Source organism: Lepidochelys kempii, chromosome 11 (genome assembly GCF_965140265.1).
Source record: "Lepidochelys kempii isolate rLepKem1 chromosome 11, rLepKem1.hap2, whole genome shotgun sequence".
Taxonomy (NCBI): domain Eukaryota; kingdom Metazoa; phylum Chordata; order Testudines; family Cheloniidae; genus Lepidochelys; species Lepidochelys kempii.
The window spans coordinates 58102447-58123771 of record NC_133266.1 but is presented as its reverse complement, the minus strand read 5'-3'; the positions used below and the strand labels follow the sequence as shown (position 1 = coordinate 58123771).

Sequence of the window (21325 nt, the reverse complement as noted above, 5' to 3'; positions counted from 1 at the left end):
TATTTTTAAATGAGTTTCGTCTCTTGCACCAAGAGCTGATAAGGATTTGAGTCCATTAGTTTTTCCTCCTATGGTTGTCATTGACGTCACTGTCTCCTGTAGGACTGTGATTCTAAAATGGAATGTAGCTTTTCCCCAAGAAAATGCCTAAAGAACCAGAAACTTCAGTCAGTGTATAGAAGTGATCTTTAACTAAAGCTTGAACCGAACTGTAGTGGATACCTCGAAGAGGTTTTAATTGGCTTCTTAAGGAAGGAGAGTTGACTTCTTGAAATGCAGTTTTCCCTGTATTTTGCTTGAATGTGCAATACAGTAGCACAATGATTGTTCTCCTTAACATAACCTAAAAATAGTTAGTTGTTTTTCTTTTATTTGCTGTTAGAGAGAGATCGCTATACTGCTGCTCTTTAGAATGAGCTTTCCCCCAACAATAATAGACCTAAAGGAACTCCTTTCATTAGACTGTATAGGTAGGAACTAGTTAAACCATTTTAGGCTGAGATACATCTCCAGCCTCACAATGATTTCCAGCATGTTCAGTGACTCAGAAGTATATGTAACCAATTAATAAACTTCTAGTAGCAGAGCTAATCAGCAGTTTGAAAAGGAAGGATGATAACATTGTTACAGGTAATGTTATGTGAAAGGTAGCTTCCCTAGTCTGTTTCAAACACAGGCCACACAAGTTGTAGCAGATGCAAACCTGCCAGGAGTCATGAAAGGAACTTGCAATAAAACAAAATTAAACAACCCTGCCCAAACCTTCTCCCAAGTCTGGGCTGCTTCTAAACTTCCTCTCCTAGGACTGCTTAGTTCATACCTAGATCCTCTCTAGACCACTACCCCTTCCTGCCTTATATCATGGGGAGATAATGAGTGACCACTACCCACTCATGCCTCAGTGATTCTGCAGGACCAGCACTTGCTAACAGGGTGGGTTTTCCTATGAACAACGCGAGCCTCTTACTGCATGTTTCTGTAGAATGTTTCTTAATATGGCAAAAGGCTGAGTGGCTTCAGTCTATATATGTATTAATGACCACACCCCATCCTTCTGGAGCACATATCTGGAAAGTCTCATTAGGGCATCTTGTTCATCCCCATGCCAGTTACGGATTGGTTCCTGCATTGTATTCTCTGGACTGTTATCTAGTGTGGTTTTAAATGAGTCAAGTGATGAGGCACCCACTATTTCTCTTGAAAGACCATTCTGCAGCCGAATGAAAACCGGGAATCTGCTAACATGAGCACTCCAGGAGATGTATTAATCTGACATTTTAAATCAGAAATGAATGACTTATTTGTTCCTGTTCCTCTATTACTGATGATTCTTTTAAAAACTTTTCTCACTTAGGTTTGATGATTCCTGTCTTTTGTGTGGTGGAGCAGTTGGACACCTCCCTCGAATACGATAATCGAGAGGAGCATGCAGAGTTCGTTCTGGTCCGCAAAGATGTGCTCTTTAGCCAGCTGGTGGAGACGGCGCTCCTGGCTCTGGGGTATTCCCACAGTTCTGCAGCTCAGGCACAAGGTATTCCACTGCATTCTTTTTCATGCTCATTGGCATAAGAAAACAGCCTTTCATAGCTCCTGAGGTCACTGTGCAAGAGAATTAACGGCAAACCTAGCAAGCAGTTAAATCAGTAGTATTTCTTACAACTGGGCTTGTAACAACCCCAAACTCTCTGCCTGGTTTAGAAAGCATTTGATAAATCCTACTGAAGTATGAAAGGCTGGTACTGATCAATCAGAGAAAATGTTATGACTCGCTTTGTTCTTTACTGTAAGGCCCTAAGCTTGCTGCCTTAAAGAACATTATTCAGAAGAGCCATGTAGTACGCCTGTGTGTACAATATGTGCAAGCTATCTTTCCCCCTCATTTAGGGCCATGACACATGAACACCAGGTTATGTATTTAAGAATGGTTGTGCTGCACCATACTTTGTCCCTAATAGAGATAGATCGATAGATATATATTTATTGGATTCCTTTTATGACTGATAGCTTATTCTGATTATTTTATATTAGACCAATATCTATTTTGGCTTCCCTAGCATAGTGCTACAAAGCCTCTTGGGAAGCTGAATGTCACCCTATAGTTGTGTAGATGATTCTTCGGCAGTCGAGAAGAGGTTTAAAAAAAAAACAAAAAAAAAACCTCTTGAGAAAAAAATTGAAAACCAAGATCCTGTTAAAATGATTTTCTCTGCATTTCAAGTGAATGGCTTGTATTGACTAGATGGTAATGCTTACTTTTTTGGAAGCAAAATCCGTAACTTTCAGTTCAATCTTGACATGATCTTTTAAAAACCAATGCACAATTAGACTAATTTAAGAGTGGTTTTACTTGGAAATTTGGCTTTTTAGCTGCTTTAGACAGTATTTCCTTATTTAACAAAAATCAAAATAGAAGGCAGCCATGAGGTTTCAGCTGCATTCAATGTGAACAGCAGCGGTGTTTGAAACGAAGTGTCCTGGAAACTAGGATATAATAATGTCGGGCTCATATAAAGAAAGCTTCTTTCAAAACAGTGTGATAAAGATTAATTTCCTCTGTCAGCTAGTCTGCTTTTCGAGAGAGGTCCAGGATTTGGGACCAAGCAAAACTCAAGCACAGCGACACTGAGTTTTGTTACAAAACATAACAATCAAAGCAAGCAAAGAAGTTCGGATTTCTTTCAAAACACTTCATGCCATTTCAGGGACACTTTTCTCTGAATGTAAAGGTCACTGTATCCCACTGTTTCCATCCTGGTGAGCCAGCTTCCTGCTTGACAGCGCTATTCATCTCCGTTAACACGGTTGCTCAACATGTTGGAAGCTAACATGTGGAACACGCTGCGTTAAGTAGCCAAGATTTGATTTTTGGCATCTATCGAGGGAAGGGGCTTCACGGGGAGGCGTGCCATTGCATGCAGTGACCCATACCAGCTGAGCATCTTGCTTGGAGAAACCTCTCTCTTGCAGTACCCTTCTGCTGAGGGCTCAAGTGGGAGAGGGACTCACACAGGCTAATAGCCACTTCCCCCTGTGCAGTGGCTGCTGCATTTTTTTGCAGTGTGGTCTTGGAAAATGAACAGGTTAAAGTAATCATCAGTTGTTGGCTTGTGTGTTTGTGTTTTAAAGGGCTAGTATTCAAACCTCACATATCAAATTGATTTAATCAGTTAAGAAATGGTCTCTCTTTGATGAGCACTTTTCTCATACAAAGTGTTAGTGCCCACCAGTTCCTTTGTAGTGTTAAACCTCACACATGAAATTGTACTTAAAAGTGGAAGAAATTGCCATAAAGCTTGATCAGCTCCTAGATCTCTTATTAATGTATTGCTCTTATTACCTCACTGTGAAAAGCCAGTTTTAAATTGTACCATACACGCCATACAAATAGTGAAGGAACACTGAATGTATCATTTGAGGTTGATTTTTTTTTTTATATGAAGTCTGCTAGAGAACAGATCATTTATGTGCAAGCTGCGAGACGTGACAGAGGCATGGACATAGAACTAGTTGATCACCAAAACAGTTTAGAGTCCCGCTGAAAACGGCAGGATATTGGTTTGGTTTGTAATCAGTATTAGGGTTGAAACAAGGGGGCCTGTAAGGTGGTGATGTATTAGTATTAGCTTATAAAAAATGATAGTACATCTGTTTTTCCCTTTCTGAGCCTATCTCAGCTGCTCTGCATCAGGAGAGACCAGCCCCTCCTTCTCCAATAATGACATGCTGTCAGTAACTTTGTCAACAATTGTGATCATTGGAGTTGATTTCTTTTTAAACAATGCATTGATAAACAATCATTTTAGTTCTCTTTACCAGTGTTCTGTGAACAGGAAAACAGCTAATTTATAAGACCAATGTGAGAAGTTCAGCATTCTCTGATGCTTTTCTAAATGCAATAAAACTTTGAGCAACTTGCTTTGTAGAAAACTGACTAGGATACTGATGTGAAGAGCTATCCTGACATATTTTAGTGGCAAAGTAAACATTAACTGGTTAATGCTTCATTATTGTAAAGGCAGTCTGTGCACTGATTAATAATCCAGCTGTGGGATAAGAATTCCAGATATTGTAATTTATTAGGTGGAAAAAATGCACATTGTTAATTTTTCTCTATGTTCACATATTGTTATCTTCACAAATAATGTTCTGTAACCAGATAGGGACTTATTAACAGCCTGGCACTAGGGTGTGGAAGTTGGTTGTGTGAAATCCATAAAAGCGTAGTAAACATTTATGTATTTTATTTCATCATTTGAGGCTACACCTGAAATTAGAAAACCTGCTACCTATTTCTTTATGAATAGAATGTGATACCACCGAGCTCTTCTTAACAAGGATATTTTTCTCTGCAGAATTTAATAACATTAATATCCCAAATCTAAAACAGTCTGCTTCTAATCATTGTATTTATTGGGTGGGGTCCCAGACAGAGAATAATTCATCTGGAGCATTTGTGGCCAAACTGGAGTCTACAGGGCCTATTTTTGAGTGGCCATTAGAGTTCTACATTGTGACCTGCACCTGATCTCTCTCATAAGAAGAGGTAGCCCATAGGCTCTGTGTGTCTCAGCAGCCAGTGCTCCATGAAGATGGTTAAAGATACAGCACTGAATGCTGGGACCAGACATCTCCACAGGCTGCCCCTCCATACTAAAAATAAAAGTAGCTACAATCGGCTCCATTTTACAGGCAAACGTACAGCTGTTGGATTAGCTGTGACAGCAGACTCCTTACGACAATGGATACTAATTTAGTAGAGCTAGTTGGCAAATTTTGCAATGCTGAGAGAAACCAGGGGAAAAAATTAAGTGAGATTTTTCTTCTATATTTTGACCAGCTCTGCTAGTTAGCTCTGATCACAGGCTCTGCAGAGAAGCCAAAGAATGACTGGACCATGAAGCTGGAACTACGCTTCCACTTCCTGAAAATGGTTCAGCTAGGTCAGGGTCAACATGGGTTCGCCGGGAAAAGTGCAGTGTCTTCCACTGTGGATGCTCCTCTCATACCTCTGCTGTGAATGAAAGTTTCCAGGGCACAGCGACAGTTTTAGCCATAGATTAGATAGATACATTTCAGGAGGGGCTGCCATGGCTTTAGGAGGAGTTGTGCTGCATGATGTTACCCATTCAGAAAGTGCACGTCTGTTCCGGGATCCTATTACCAGGAGCAAAACGTGTAGCAATTAGCCAGGTGGACAGAAGACCATTGCATGGGGGTGGGGAGGGCAGAGGGGGGCGGTGATAAGGAGAAAAGTGAAATGTGGAGACTGAAGGAAGGTAGGAGGCCGCCAGGTGGAGTGGAGGGAAACAAGAAAGTGACAGGAGATCTAAGGGAGAGAAAGAAGTGGGCAACTCTTTAGGCTTGCTATTATATCTGGCCTCTGGAACTCTAGAGCAGGGGTGGGCAAAGTTTTTGGGCCACATTGGGGTTGCAAAACTATATGGAGGGCCGGATAGGGAAGGCTGTGCCTCCCCAAACAGTCTGGCTCCCGCTCCCTATCCGCCCCCAATCCATCCAACCCCCCCCCCCGGCTCCTTGTCCCCTGACCACCCCCTCCCGGGACCTCCCACCAATAACCGCCTCCCTGGGACCCCATCTCCTATCCAACCCCCCCCTGCTCCCTTTACCTTGACTGCTCTGACCGATATCCACACCCCTGCCCCTAACTGCCCCCCTGGGACCCAACCCACTATCCAACCACCTCACCCCATCCAACCACTCCCTGACCCCTGACTGCCCCCGGAATCCACTGCTCCTTATCCAACCTCCCCGCCCCCTTACCATGCCGCTCAGAGCGGCAGGAGCTCCCAGCCACACCGCCGTGCTTCCTGGCAGGAGCAGTGGGCCAGAGTGCTGGTGTCTCAGCAAGCTGAGGCTGCGGGGGAGGGGGAACAGCAGGGGATGGCCCGGGGGCTCAAGGACCGGGCAGGATGGTCCTGTGGACCAGATGTGGCTCACAGGCCGTAGTTTGCCCACCTCTGCTCTAGAGTCTGAGCACTTCACAAACATGAAGAATTTTATCCTGGCAGCATGAGTGAGAGGTAGGGAAATGTCATTATCCCAACTGGACAGCTGGGAAACTGAGGCACAGATATTAAAGGACTTGCCCAGGATCCATAGCAAATGTGACAAAGCCAGGAATGAAACCCAGAACTAACCACAAACCATCTTTTCATTTGGAAAAAGGGGGGCAAACAAAATTTCTGAACATGTAAATATACTTAGTCTGCCCCGCCCTCGGGCTGTTAACCTAATGCCCTCCATGATAACTGGATACACTTAAATACTGCAGTCGCTTTGGGTATTTTGCCATTTAGAAAACAACCAGCCACTAAAACGCAGTCCACCAAATGTGTGAACCTATGTCAGCCTGAATACTTAGCTCCTGCTTTAGTTGCATTGTGTGATGACCATTACAACCCTGTTGCTATCTGTGGGACTATAACTGTCTACAAATATTTGAAGGGTGTAAATACCAAGAAGGGAGTGGAATTGCCTAGGACCTCCAAGAGGACAGGGCTAGGGGTAATCACAGGAAACTGAGTAAAAGATAATTTGGGCAAAATACCAGGAAACATTTCCCAACAGTGAGCTCTGTTGGATTGCGAAGTAACATCAGCGTAGACTGTGTAACTGCAGGGTGAAGGCAAACAGATCAGCTGCTGGTCTTTATTGCCATTGAGTACACACAAGAATAATTTTAATATTCCTCTATCAAGAAAGATAAAACAAGATCATGAAAATACAGTAGAACCTTGCTAATCTATGCATGTTACTGCTTGAAGAGTAGTAATAGTGTACTAAGTACACTACAGACAGGAAGAGAAGAAGTTTCTTTCTGATTACAGCTAGTATAAGTAAGAGGAATAACTGCACTCATGTCAGTGGAGCTATCCCATGGACAGCTGATGCGAGAGGAGAACTGGGTCTACTTTGAAGAGTTGTGTGAAAATGTACAGGTGTAGTGGTCTCTTCCTACTCCTCAGCAAAGGCCACTGGCTAGTACTGTTCAGAGCTGTGTGTGCAGGGCTGGGTCCCAAGTTCTTTTGATCAAAGCACCGATAATAATAAATAACAGGGTGGTCTAGTCAGGTTTTGTACTGTCAAGACTTTTTTGTGTTTAGAAAAGAAACACTTGCTTTACTGGTAAAATTCTGGTGCTATAAATGAAACTCCGTGATAGTTATCAAATGAACAAAATGCATTTTCTGATGGTTTCCTTGCCCTCGCATTGTTTGTTCACTTTTTTTTCCTTCTTCGTTTGTATGCGGTAGTGCCTAAGAACCCTGGTCATGGACCACGATCCCATTATGGTAGGTGCTCTACAAACACAGAACAAAAAGATGGTCCCTATTCCAAAACGTTTGCAATTTAAGTTGCCCTTACAGTCTACTTGCTCCCTAATCTTGTGAAGTTCATTAATTTGTCATGGGGCCTCCCAATGATTAGTGCAGTTCTCCTGTATTTGTGCCTTTAGGTTCTAGGCAATGTCCTCATAACCTCAACTTGGTGGTTGCCAAATATGGATGCCCTGAAAACGTAACACCTCTCTCTTATTTAAAAATACACAAACAAAATACCCCTCCCTTCTGGCCTCTTCTCAGCAGCAAAATCTTATCCGGATCTTTGATTAAGAACTATATCTGATTAAGTTAAAAGTAGTAACCCCCTTTTGCCTTATTCGCTTCTCCTGGGGCGTCTATATTCTCATCCCTAGCTCTCCTCACTCACTCCCTTCTCAATGATTTCTGATTTTGGAGGCAAGGTGGTGGGGGGTTGGACTAAAGCACTCAGCAGTGTTGCATGTCTGCCTGATTTGGCTATACTGGGCATTTTGTAATGAGCTCTCAAGTTAATACTGGCAGCCTTGAAACGAATTGTTAAGCCGATGTGAATTCTGGCAATGATCTGAAGGGGTCCAGAAGAAAAGTTTCCTTCTGAACGCCTCCCTAAATTCTCTGGGTTTTGTAGTTTTGGGTGTTTCCATTTTTGCTTCCTTATGTTCTAAAAAGAAGGCCTGAAAGATTTTTCTCAGGTTTTGGTTTTTCCTGTGTTTAGTATTATTATTATTTAATAATACTTTGTATTACCATAGTACCTAGGAGTTCCAGTCATGGACCAGGACCCCATTGTGCTAGGCACTGTACAAACACAGACAAAATCATGGTCTCTGCTACAAAGACCTTAAAAGTTCGTATCTTGTCTACCCTGGAACGCTTCATGGGAAGTGGAGCGTAGAACTGTATCCCAAGAGTTGAGAGAGAAAATCAAGTAAGTGTGAAGGGCAAGGAATTTTACTCAGCCTGTTTAAAATGTTTTTTGCTTTTTTGTTTACATGTATTTAATTCTAACACCTAATGAACACTTGGCTGAAGGGGCATATTTGATAAAGATTCAACATCCAAAGTCTTTCAGATAAGGCATGGGTGTTCCCAGCAAATATAACTGAGACCGTCTCCCATCAAAATCATGGAAGACCATAGTGAGACTTCTGATAACCATGAAGAACCTTATTTTTGGGGAAAAAAATACATTTCAAGTTTCTTTACATGTGCTAAAGAAGCAGGAAGGGTCCAAATCCAATTTAAAAAAATGTTGCAGGTTGCCTTTAAATCTCATCTGTGAATGTTACCTTTTTTTGGTAGAGTCATTTTGCTGTTACGCAAATACTTCCTGTGTCACTACCTTATGAACCCATTGGCCACTACATTCCTTGCTTTGCTCGTTACAGAAGTTCTTAACTTTAAAACAGTGGTCAACAAGTGTTTTTTGCCCCCCACCAAAATGCTGATCTATATGCAAGTTGCTTGTGGCATTGGCTCTCTGCTCTCCATTTATTATTTGCAGGATTTTTGAGATGGAACAAAAACTTCCACAAATAATCTGTTTTTCTAGATGGCAAACATCTGGGTAGTATAAGTAAATGGGTAATTTATTAGTGTTTGAACAGCTTAAAGGAAAGTAATCAAACGGAGCCCTGAATAGCTCAGCACTTCTGATGGCTGCTTTCCATCTCATGTGTGGTTTGTGACTGAGCAAAATACCATGGCGTTCACAAGCAGAAGAGGAGGCAGGGATGAAAAGAAGAGAGAGCTGAGTGGTTGGAGCACATTTTGGTCACAGTAGAATACCCCTGCTTCGTTTCCTGTATGCCTGTGAGCTTTTGCATGTCCGCGATGCAAATTGTTAAACCAAGTGCTGTGAAATACACCATATTTTGACTGGTTTGAGGACTCTAATGAATCCTGAATTTGTGTTTCAGTGGAGTGTGTATCATTTGTTTGTTCCATACCAGTAATTGGTAAAATTCTGAATACGTCACTGAAAGAAAACATTAAAGATTTCTTTTTTCTTTCTGTTTCTGAGCAATAACACCAGAACATAATAGCAAATCTGCTCTACTGTTTTACAAGGTTGTATTCCTTAAAGCTTTCCACTCTTTGTGCTGCAGGCTATATGCAAATAGATAAAACTTGTGTCCCACAGCTTCACCCTCATTAGAGAAATATTGTCACATATTCTTTTAGTCAGTTCTGTAAACCCATGAACAAAATGCTAAAGAAGTTGTGACAGAAAAGGGGCTATGGCCCGGTAACCCTTACAGCAGTATTTGAGGGAAAATAAACAAAGGCCTGGTCTACACTATGAGTTTAGGTCGAATTTAGCAGTGCTATCTCGATTTAACTCTACACCCATCCACACGACGAAGTCCTTTTTTTCGAATTAAAGGGCTCTTAAAATCGATTTCTTTACTCCACCCCTGACAAGGGGATTAGCTCTGAAATCGGCCTTGCTGGGTCGAATTTGGGGTACTGTGGACGCATTTCGACGGTATTGGCCTCCGGGAGCTATCCCAGAGTGCTCAGTTGTGACCGCTCTGGACAGTGCTCTCAACTCAGATGCATTGGCCAGGTAGACAGGACAAGGCCCGCGAACTTTTGATTCTCGTTTCCTGTTTGGCCAGCGTGACGAGCTCACCTGCATAGGTCACCATGCAGAGCTCATCATCACAGGAGACCATGCAGTCCAGAATCACCAAAGAGCTCCAGCATGGACCGAATGGGAGGTACGGGATCTGATCGCTGTATGGGGAGACGAATCCGTGCTGGCAGAACTCCATTTGAAAAGACTAATTGCCAAAATATTTGAAAAAATCTCCAATGGTATGAAGGACAGAGGCTATAACAGGGTCCCGCAGCAGTGCCGCGTGAAAATTAAGGAGCTCAGGCAAGCCTACCAAAAAACCAGAGAGGCAAAGGACCGCTCCGGTTCAGAGCCCCAGACATGCCGCTTCTATGATGAGCTGCATGCCATTCTAGGGGGTGCAGCCTCCACTACCCCAACCCTGTGCTTTGACTCCGTCCAAGGAGTGGGAGGCAACACGGAAGCGGATTTTGGGGGCGAGGAAGATGATAGCTCACAGCAAGGAAGCGGAGATACCTGTTTCCCCAGCAGTGAGGATCTGTTTCTCACCCTGGACCTGGAGCCAGTACCCCCCAAACCCACCCAAGGTGGGCTCCCTGACCTTGAAGGTGGAGAAAGGACCTCTGGTGAGTGTACCTTTGTAAAATATTATACATGGTTTAAAAGCAAGCATGTTTAATGATTAATTTGCCCTGGCATTCGCGGCCAGTACAACCACTGAAAAGTCTGTTAACGTGTCTGGGGGTGGAGCAGAAATCCTCCAGGGACATCTCCATAAAGCTCTCCTGGATGTACTCCCAAAGCCTTTCTGTTTCTGGGGGGGGAGCCTTGCTGCGTCCTCCATGGTAGGACACTTTACCACGCCAGGCCAGTAGCACGTAGTTGGGAATCACTGCAGAACAAAGCTTTGCAGCGTATGGTCCCGGTGTTTGCTGGCATTCAAACAACATCCGTTCTTTATCTCTCTGTGTTACCCTCAGGAGAGTGATATCATTCATGGTCACCTGGTTGAAATAGGGCGCTTTTAGTAAGCGGACGTTCAGACGTGCCCGTTTCTGCTGGGCTGTTTGCCTGTGGTGGAACAGAAATCTTCACCGCTGTTAGCTATGCGATCGGGGGAGGGGTGAATCCATCATCCCAGAGAATTGTGTGTGTGTGGGGGGGAAGGGGGTGTTAGTCGGGTTTCTGCTGCACATGAACCCGGAAACCGCAACCCCTCCTTTTAAATTGCCAACCCATTTTTAATGGCCAACCCAACGGCTACTTTGTATGGGAAATGAGGGCACTGCTGTTTGAAACCATTCCCACATGTTATGAAGGTTAAAGTAGCTAAAAGACTGTGGCTTACCATGGCTGCCTGCAAGGCGAATTCTGCTGGCCGGCCCTGCGTGAGTGATCTCTCACACCAAACCGGCATACCTTGAATAAGAGGCAAAATGCAACCTTGTAATGAAAGCACATGTGCTATGTAATGTGAACAGCAAGGTTTACCATGAAAGAGTGTACCCATTGTTCTATAAAATGTGTCTTTTTAAACTACCACTCTCCCTTTTTTTTCCTCCACCAGCTGCATATGTTTCTCCTTCCCAGAGGCTAGCAAAGATTAGAAGGCGAAAAAAACGCACTCATGATGAAATGGTCTCTGATCTCCTGCTGTCCTTCCACACTGACAGAGCATAGCAAAATACATGGAGGCAGACAATCTCAGAGTGCAGGAAAACAATATGACCGCGAGGAGGGTTGGCAGGCTGAAGATGGTAGGTGGCGTCAGCTTGCTGAAAGAAGGCAGGAGTCAATGCTCCGGCTGCTGGAGGATCAAACTCATATGCTCCAACGTATGGTTGAGCTGCAGGAAAGGCAGCAGGAGCACAGACTGCCTCTACAGCCCCTGTGTAACCAACCGCCCTCCTCCCCGAGTTCCATAGCCGTCTCACCCAGACGCCCAAGAATGCGGTGTGGGGGCCTCTGGCCACCCAGCCACTCCACCCCAGAGGATTGCCCAAGCAACAGAAGGTTGGCATTCAATAAGTTTTAAAGTTTTTTTTAAAGTGCTGTGTGGCCTTGTCCTTCCCTCCACCACCCCATCCGGTGCTTCCCTCCTCCACCACCCCTCCCGGGCTACCTTGGCAGTTATCCCCCTATTTGTGTGATGAATAAATAGAGAATGCATGAATGTGAAGCAACAATGACTTTATTGCCTCTGCAAGCAGTGATCGAAGCAGGGAGGGGAGGGTGGTTAGCTTACAGGAAAGTAGAGTGAAACCTGCGGGGGTGAAGTTTCCATCAAGGAGAAACAAACAGAACTTTCACACCATAGCCTGGCCATTCCTGAAACTGGCTTTCAAAGCTTCTCTGATGCGCACCGCACCCTCCTGTACTCTTCTAACCACCCTGGTGTCTGGCTGCGCGTAACCAGCAGCCAGGCGATTTGCCTCAACCTCCCACCCCACCATAAACGTCTCCCCCTTACTCTCACAGGTATGGTGGCGCGCACAGCAAGCAGTAATAACAATGGGAATATTGGTTTAGCTGAGGTCTAATCGAGTCAGTAAACTGCGCCAGCGCGCTTTTAAACGCCCAAATGCACATTCTACCACCATTCTGCACTTGCTCAGCCTGTAGTTGAACAGCTCCTGACTACTGTCCAGGGTGTCTGTGTATGGCTTCACGAGCCATGGCATTAAGGGTAGGCTGGATCCCCAAGGATAACTATAGACATTTCAACATCCCCAATGGTTATTTTCTGGTCTGGAAAGTAAGTCCCTTGTAGCAGCTGTTGAAACAGACCAGAGTTCCTGAAGATGCGAGCATCATGTACCTTTCCTGGCCATCCCATGTTGATGTTGGTGAAATGTCCCTTGTGATCCGCCAGTGCTTGCAGCACCATTGAAAAGTACCCCTTTTGGTTTATATACTGGCTGCCTTGGTGCTCCGGTGTCAAGATAGGGATATGGGTTCCGTCTGTCGCCCCACCACAGTTAGGGAATCCCATTGCAGCAAAGCCATCCACTATGACCTGCACATTTCCAAGGGTCAGTACCCTTGATATCAGCAGCTCAGTGATAGTGTTGGCTACTTGGATCACAGCAGCCCCCACAGTAGATTTGCCCATTCCAAATCGGTTACCGACTGACGGGTACTGTCTGGCATTGCAAGCTTCCACAGGGCTATTGCCACTCGCTTCTCAACTGTGAGGGCTGCTCTCATCTTGGTATTCTTGCGCTTCAGGACAGGGGAAAGCAAGTCACAAAGTCCCATGAAAGTGCCCTTAAAAAGTTTCGCAGCCACTGGGAATCGTCCCAGACCTGCAACACTATGTGGTCCCACCACTCTGTGCTTGTCTCCCGGACCCAGAATTGGCGTTTCATGCCATGAACCTGCCCAATTGGCACCATGATGTGCACATTGCAGGGGCCCGTACTTTGTGAGAAGTCTATGTCCATGGCCTCATCACTCTCGTTACTGCGCTGCAGTTGTCTCCTCCTCACCTGGTTTCGCTTTTCTTGCAGGTTATGGTTCTGCATATCCTGCTAGATAACGCATGTGTTTATAGTGCTCATAATTGCTGCGGTGATCTGAGCAGGCTCCATGTTCCCAGTGCTATGGCCTCTGTGCTGAAAAAAGGTGGGAAACGATTGTCTGCCGTTGCTCTGATGGAGGGAAGGGCGACTGACAACATGGCTTACAGGGTTGGCTTACAGGGAATTAAAATCAACAAAGGGGGGTGGCTTTGCATCAAGGAGAAACAGAATGGCCCCCTCAAGGATAGAACTCAAAGCCCAGGGTTTAGCAGGCCGTTGATTTCATGGAGGGAGGGAGGAAGGAGAAAATGAATACAAAACAAATCTGGTCTATTTCTTGTTTTGATCCACTTCATCTATCTTTATACATCTTGCTGGCAGCAGACGGTGCAGTATGACTGGTGGCCATCATCGTCTCCTGGCTGCTCATTAGAAGACGATGCAGTAGGACTGCTGGCAGGACTGAATGGCCATGAGACGAAACTTAAAAGGGAAATGACCTGGCTGAGTCACTCTCATGTTTGCCCACTGAGGTCAGCTAAAAGAGCATCCTGGAGTACAGCGACGATGGCTACCAGTCATACTGCACTGTCTGCTGCCAAAAGGCAATGAGCGGCTGCTGTGTAGCAATGCAGTACCGCGTCTGCCAACACCCAGGAGACATATGGTGACGGTGAGCTGAGTGGGCTCCATGCTTGCCGTGGTATGGCAACTGCACAGGTAACCCAGGAAAAAAGGCTCAAAACGATTGTCTGCCGTTGCTTTCAGGGAGGGAGGGAGGGAAAGGGGGGGCCTGACGATATGTACCCAGAATCACCTGCGACAATGTTTTTGCCCCATCAGGCATTGGGATTTCTACCCAGAATTCAAATGGGCGGCGGAAACTGCGGGAACTGTGGGTTAGCTACCCACAGTGCAACGCTCCAGAAGTCGACGGTTGCCTCAGTACTGTGGAAGCACTCCACCGACTAAATGCACTTAGAGCATTTGTGTGGGGACACACACCGTCGACTGTATAAAAACGCTTTCTACAAAACCGACTTCTATAAATTCGACCTAATTTTATAGTGTAGACATAGCCAAAGTTCACTCCAAAAGGACTGTGTGTACTTGATTAAAAACTCAGACCAGCTGTTAATAAATTCAGATTATTTTTGGTCCACTTCTCCCCACCCCCGCCCATAGAAACCTCTGGTATTTTTGAGGAATGTTGGGAAATGGTGTATGGTAGTTTTTATTGAACATTTATGTTTAGCCCTCATTTCATTTCTCTAATGTGGGCCTAAATATTAGTTTAAAAGTAGCAGTATTTCCTAAAAAAGGGAACACAATAGGCTAGATTAGGTTACAGCCCCCCTTCCCCCCAGTCCATGATAGGAAAATGAGGTGTGTTTAATAGATATGATAGCTAATGTGTTAATAACACATTTAAAACATCACTTAGTAGGTAATGTTGGCAAAGACAATGGTGTTTGAAACACCTAACTCCTCACCTCTCCAGCGTTGATCACGTTTTTTAACAGTGGTCTGTGTAGACTACAATAAGAGGTGCATTCTTAAAAAGCAAACATTTTAAAATTCTAGCAGACAGGGGAGGTTGCATTTTAACATGTTAGCTCATCAGAAAGGTCCCTAGGCTTCCCGGTAAAGCTCCCCCTGACCAGCTAACATGTTAAAACATGGCTTATTCCAAACATATCATAGCCAGAGTTATGTCTTTTGTTTCAGAAAAAGGTATTTTTTTACATTAAAATCATTCAAGTTTCACATCAAGGTAGCTGAGACAAAGGCATAAGTAGTTTTTACTTTGATGGAGCTAGGTATGGTCAACCTTATAAACCCCAACTGGTGTTTACCTCAACCATCTGCATTGAGGGTGGAGGGATAACTCAGTGGTTTGAGCATTGGCCTGCTAAACCCAGGGTTGTGAGTTCAATCCTTGAGGGGGCCATTTAGGGATCTGGACAAAAAATTGGGGATTGGTCCTGCTTTGAGCAGGGGGTTGGACTAGATGACCTCCTGAGGTCCCTTCCAACCCTGATATTCTATGAGGTAAAAATTACAGTGCCTTGTCTCCTCTAGGAATTTAACTAACTTGACATAGTGAGTTCAGTAAAACACACACCTTTTCTGCAGTGAAGACTAACCCTAGTTTAGATAGATCCTTTGTCTACCCTAGTTGCCAAGTGGTGTTTAACAAAGCGTTAATGCGTTCTAGCTCAGCCCGTTTGCCAAAACACTCTATTTTCCCAGCGTAGACAGGGCCAATGAGTAATCTTGAGGCCACAAGACCAAACTCTGTTCTTAGAGGTGTGTTTGCACTTTTCACTGAAAGCATACTTAATTCTGCCATGGGGTGGTATGGGGTGGACTAGATAACCTCTTGAGTTCCCTTCCAGCCCTCCCCTCTATGGTGCTATATCTTACGGTAGAATTTGTCCCTAAGAGCTTTTCCATCACAGTTAAATGGGAGCAGGAAAGTGTTTGAGAGAATGGCTTCCTTTTCTTGATACTAATGGACAATATCCCTTGCATGCTTATTCCAACAAAAATGATCACTTTTTGAATGAAGTAAATGCCAGCTGAATTATAAAGCCATACTAATTGTAGAGAACAGTGTCAACACCTTCCCACCGGCCAGTTCTGTATGTACAGTAATTTTCAGTTGCTTCCTGTCCTCACTTGGATATTCCTAAAATTTTCAAATAAGAGTTTAATTAGAGTAAGTTTAAGAGAGAATGTGTGTGCCATTCAGGATTCTTTGCTAAATTGCTTTCATACTTTGTTTTTATAATATATTTGCTGCTTAGCCACATTTTGGCCCTCTTCCTTTTTCTAATAAAACCCATTATGTGGGATAGCTAGTAGATAGTCCCTACTTTCACAATGACAATTCCATTCTAAAATGTCCCTTGGCACAGGGATCGTTAACGGATGGCAGTTTGTCTGCTTCTCGGAGTCTATTCTTTTCAGCACTGTGTGAAGATTCTGTGGAAGAGTGTGTGGGGAGAACATTGAGGAAAAAATGTTTATCTTGTGCTAAAACTGACTGAGAACAGATGACTGAGGAAGAGAATTTATCAAATAATGAACTGTATATATAAAAATCATTTTAAGATGTAGAGAAATACTCAGGCAGGATTATAGCATCATGAGAAAACTGCGTTTTGTGAAACATTACCATATAATAAGTGTTTCAGTTATTACTATTACTATAGATTGTTGCTATATAAACAGATATCTTTATTATATATGCAGTGTGTGCGTGTGTATGTATGCAAACTATATGTGCATTGCAAACATAGATTATTCTTTTTTAAAAAAAAAAAGCTAAGCAGCTTTTTATGTAACAAACATAAAATAGATATGCAAAACAAAGGATTGTTATTCTGATAAATTAAACGTGACTATGGGTGGTATTTCTTTTAGCCCCAAAATCTTTTTCTGAGCTGTGAGCATGGAGAACAGTCTCTTCCTTTTCTAACTTAAAGATTATTCAGTTGTAAAACAAACAAAAAAAAAGAGTGCAGAACTGAGGTGTTTTTTTCTTTATAATATTCACAGCAGTTACTAGTATTACTAGGCAATTTTAAAACAAAGATTACATATGCCAGTTCTTTCTTTCTGAAGTCTTATTAAAGACCATATCAACACCATGTTTTTTTGCATTTTCTGATCGCTAACACCCCTCCCATAAATGTGTATGTGAAATTGAGAACCTAATTAAAAGATTAACAGCATGTACAGTAATTTATCCAAAAGGCATGTGTTAATTTGTTACACTAAAGAGTTTTATGTCATCTTTTTTGACGCTATCAAAATATTATCAGTGGAACTGGTTTAACCTGGAAGAGTTTGATGCTCTATTATAAATTCTTCTGAAGAAGTGAGATGACTTAATTTCATATCTAATTGCATAAGGAATTATAAATTATCTTTTCTCAAAGACCTATGACACTAAGTCACAGAATGAACAAATAAAACTGATTTGTTTTAGTACAAATTAAGATATATGGCAGTATTTTCATTACAAACACCATTTGTGTGTGGTGAATGTCTAAAAATTTTGCAATACGATACAAACTGCTCTTTTATAGTGCAGCCATTCATGCAGTGCATCTTAAGGTGATTTACAACTCATTAAAAAAAAAAAGTCACAAACCAAACCCATAAAGCAAAACCCCTTGAACTGGCTAAGCCATTAAAACACAAATATGTCTTACACCCAGTCTTAAAAGTTGTGAAATCTGCCTTTTTGGATCAAAATAGGAGCTTGATTCTGCGCTTTCTGTTCTGGGAAAGGCTGGTTGACTTCAGTATGATTTTTCCTGCCCTCCCCCCAGCAGTGAAGACTGTGGGGTCAGGCCCAAGAATAGCATTTCCATTCTGAGTAATGTCACAGCTTAGATTTGAGTGTATTTGAATTGATAGAAGCTGTGCTTCTTGTTAGACGTAGACCATGTCTACAGCAGTGAGCTTCCAGTGGCACAGCTGTACCCGTGCAGCTACACCGCTGTAAGATCGCTCATGTAGCCATTCTATGTGGACAGGAAAGCGCTCTCCCAGCGACATAATAAAACCACCTCCATGAACTGTGGTAGCTATGTTGGCTGCCTCCACCAGCGCTTCTGTTAGTGTAACTTATGTTGCTTGGGGGTGTTTTTTCACCCCCCTGAGCGACATAAGTTATACCAACAAAAATGGTAGTGTAAACATGGCTTTACTTGGGTGGTAGCTAGGTCCAGTGTAAAGGACATTATTGCCAGTCAGGAAACCTGGGTTCTGTTCCCTGCCCATGCCAGTGATTTGCCTTGTTAAGGTAGACAAGTCACTTAAACTCTTTCTACTTCTGTTCTCCACCTAAAAAACAGACAATAGTATTTACCCTCTTTGGAAAGCATTTTGGGGTCTACGGATAAAAAGTGCTACATTCTGTAAGTGCTGAGTACTCTGATGGAAAAGTCTTAAAATTTAATAGGAAACTATGATCTTTGTATATGTTTTTTTCTTTTTTCTTTTTTTTTTTTTTAAAAACATTCTATAGGGAATTTTATCCCTGCTATAGAAATGAATGTTTAAAATAACCTACAGTAACATTATTGGTTTTTGTTAACCTGTATAGATGTTTACAGTAATTCCTGGAGATCATTCTTAAGTTTCTAGGTAAGCCTGTTGGATCAATCTGTGTTAAATTCTCCCAGATTTTGCTGTAAGTGTATTATTACATGAAGGGTCAAATTATTCCTTTTGTGAATTCAACCTCGGTGGAGCTAACAAAGTTATCCCAAGGATGAATTTGGACTTGGTATAATCATGTGTGTTGTTTTTACAAAGTGTATTTTTTTTTTATTAAGAGATTTACCAGTATCAAGCTGCTTCTATTAAGCAGATTGTTGCCTCCAGATATTAAAAAAAAAAAAAAAAAAAAAGTGTCAGATTGGGTAAACCTCCAGATTTATGTATTTATTTTAAAAGAGTGTTCAGCAGGAGTAAAGGCTGTTTATAAAACCTAAAAGAAAAAAAATCTTAAGTTGTTGTTTTTTGTTTAAATTACAGGGCTTTCACAGTCCACGTTGAGTGATAGGAGAATAATAATGCAGCATGAATGGTCAAACATGAATTAGATTTTAAAATACTTTCATGCCTAATAAACTAAGGTGTTCCGATTAATGTGAGGAGGCCATGTTTTTATTTGAATACCCTGTGTGGTATTTTTATCTTGCCTGTGTACCCTTAACTTTATTGTAAAACCTAATTTTATAGGTGCCTCACTACTTAAGCAGGAGAATACTTGGGTTCTGGGGATGGTGTTTCTGTACTGAGAAGCATAAGTTGGGGAGGGGGCGGCGAACAGAAGGGAAGGGAATGAAGTTCTACACTGAAAAACACTGTCTTGGTATTTAATCAATCGAGAATAACACTAGGATAAAATTAGGTTAGCCTTTGCTCCAGGATAATGTTGAAAGAACTGACACAAATCCATAAAACTTACTTCATGGATCCAGTTGTCTTGAAATTGTGCAACTCTATTTTAAATAAATGGCTCCAACTGATAGCAATAAATAACTTTATTTTTTTTTTAGGAGGAACTTTCTTTTTTCCTCTGAGGATTACATAATCACTGTACTAAATAATACACTCTATGTGCTTTGTTTTCCTTTGGAGCACTTAGCATTTGTCTAAATTTCTGTCTGTCCGCATGTCCAGAAACAACATGCAGATTAGAACTTTTAATATATGTACTGTATTCAGTTCTACCAAAACCACCTTATCTGATGTGTGGCAAGATATGTAGTTAAATTTGCTTGGTTAGTACTGTAGCTGTAGCATGCTTGTCCCATGGCAGATAGGCAATCTGTATTCCATGTATTTTAAATATAAAAGTAATTGGCTTATGACTGAATCACTTCTATTTCTGTAAAGCATCTGCCCTTATATGAAACTATGGAATTATTTATATTAGCAGTTGCTGTGTGTAATACCTAGATATACATGTAGAAACAATTAACATGCTCTAATTCGAGTTCAGACCTTTGGGTCTGTTGTAGTAGGTCTTGTGCCTCCAGCAGCAGCCAGTGCCTGCTGTCAGCACGAGGCCGATTGCAATCCCTGCCCTGCCCCAAATCCTTCCAGAGGCATGCGGTGATGAGTGTACAGCCTGGAATATGAGACCACGTTATCCCCATGTTTGTAAGTAATGTATTTTACATAAAAAGAATGTTACATAAAAGAATAGTTAGTGTTGCCAGCACTCGTGTTGCCAATTTCTGGTGTTTTTCTGAAAGCCCAGGGCATGTGACTAGATGAAAGATCTCAGCTTTTAATTAAAAAAAAAAAAAAAAAAGGGAGTTTGGGTATCTGAAACACATTGTACCTTGTGTGTGTGTGTGAGAGAAAAAATGCATAATTTTTAATAATCGTGTGTGGGTGCAAACTCCTTGCATTGACCCCAAATATCATGGGGACTGCTCACTGCTGCCACTTTGTTCTCTTTTGCGCTCCGGGTATCAGAACTGAGGATGGAGAATTGGAGGAGTAGGGTGTGGACATGGAGGCCCATTTGTGGTTCACTACTCTGTGTCAGCAGCTCTTGTCAGGCCTGACATATTCCCTATCTGAACACACTGTTACTATAATCTGCATCTAAGATGTGGCCTGTAAGATATCATGGGAAAACTAATAGCTCACTGCTCATTAATATTCTTGCATGCTGTATGCACAGGATGTGTACAAAAACTTATATGCGTTAGAATTATATTCTTAAACTGTGTTTGGCCACCAATGCATAAGCACAGTCTGCCTTATACAAAGGAATGTGTATTTGATTCTTTGAGCAGCCCAGTCTTCAGGCAAAGACAATGATGGTCCATTTTTACATATTAGGCAAACAAAGCTATCAAGCCAACAAGTGGAGGAGGAGACAGGATGGTATCTGTGTCCCAGTAGCAGAGAGAAGCTTGGTCTGGGTCTTATTTTTCAAAGAATAGATTGCATTGGTTTACTGATCTTTCACGACAGGGGGAGGCTGAAGCTCAAGAGATAAGCAGTTGAATCCACTGGTTGTATACAATATTACTGTATTTTGAAAGTGCATAGATTGAGGTCTTTTTTGAAAGCTAATGATGCATTGGTGATTGCTATCCTTGTGAAATGTGCATATTGACATGACATGAGAAGATGTGGATACTAAATGATATTATGCTTTATGGTCTGTGGCCAAACAGGGAGAAACAGATTCCTTCCCAACAGGAAGAAGGCAGCGATTTACCTTTCTGCTATGTAAATTAAGCATGGTGGAATCAAAACAATGGAAGCCGCATTTATATACAGGGGGATAGGAAGCCCACAGAAAGGGAAAAACAGCATGAGGTCCTCCTGCC

At 42.5% G+C, this 21325-nt stretch overlaps 2 protein-coding genes across 4 annotated transcripts in view; both read left to right on the top strand.

Moving 5' to 3' along the window:
• The window catches only part of SATB2 (SATB homeobox 2), a 166527-nt gene that overhangs the window by 23518 nt on the left and 121684 nt on the right, over nt 1-21325 (top strand). For all 3 annotated transcript variants that reach the window (XM_073306320.1, XM_073306321.1, XM_073306319.1), the window contains exon 3: nt 1355-1531. In XM_073306320.1, the coding sequence (XP_073162421.1) occupies nt 1355-1531 (177 nt within the window). The remainder of the gene's footprint in view (nt 1-1354; nt 1532-21325) is intronic.
• On the top strand, nt 8248-12066 carry LOC140895781 (zinc finger and SCAN domain-containing protein 29-like). Its single transcript, XM_073306322.1, has 3 exons — nt 8248-8271; nt 9965-10550; nt 11492-12066. Exons 2-3 carry the CDS (start codon nt 10166-10168, stop codon nt 11602-11604), a joined length of 498 nt encoding a protein of 165 aa, XP_073162423.1. The 5' UTR covers nt 8248-8271; nt 9965-10165; the 3' UTR covers nt 11605-12066.

What these genes read in the sequence shown, in the direction of transcription:
- LOC140895781 (XM_073306322.1), top strand. Translation starts at nt 10,166, where the DNA reads ATGAAGGACAGAGGCTATAACAGGGTCCCGCAGCAGTGCCGCGTGAAA. An exon ending in AGGTGGAGAAAGGACCTCTG is followed by an intron (nt 10,551 to 11,491) that starts GTGAGTGTACCT and finishes TTCCTCCACCAG; the next exon opens with CTGCATATGTTTCTCCTTCC.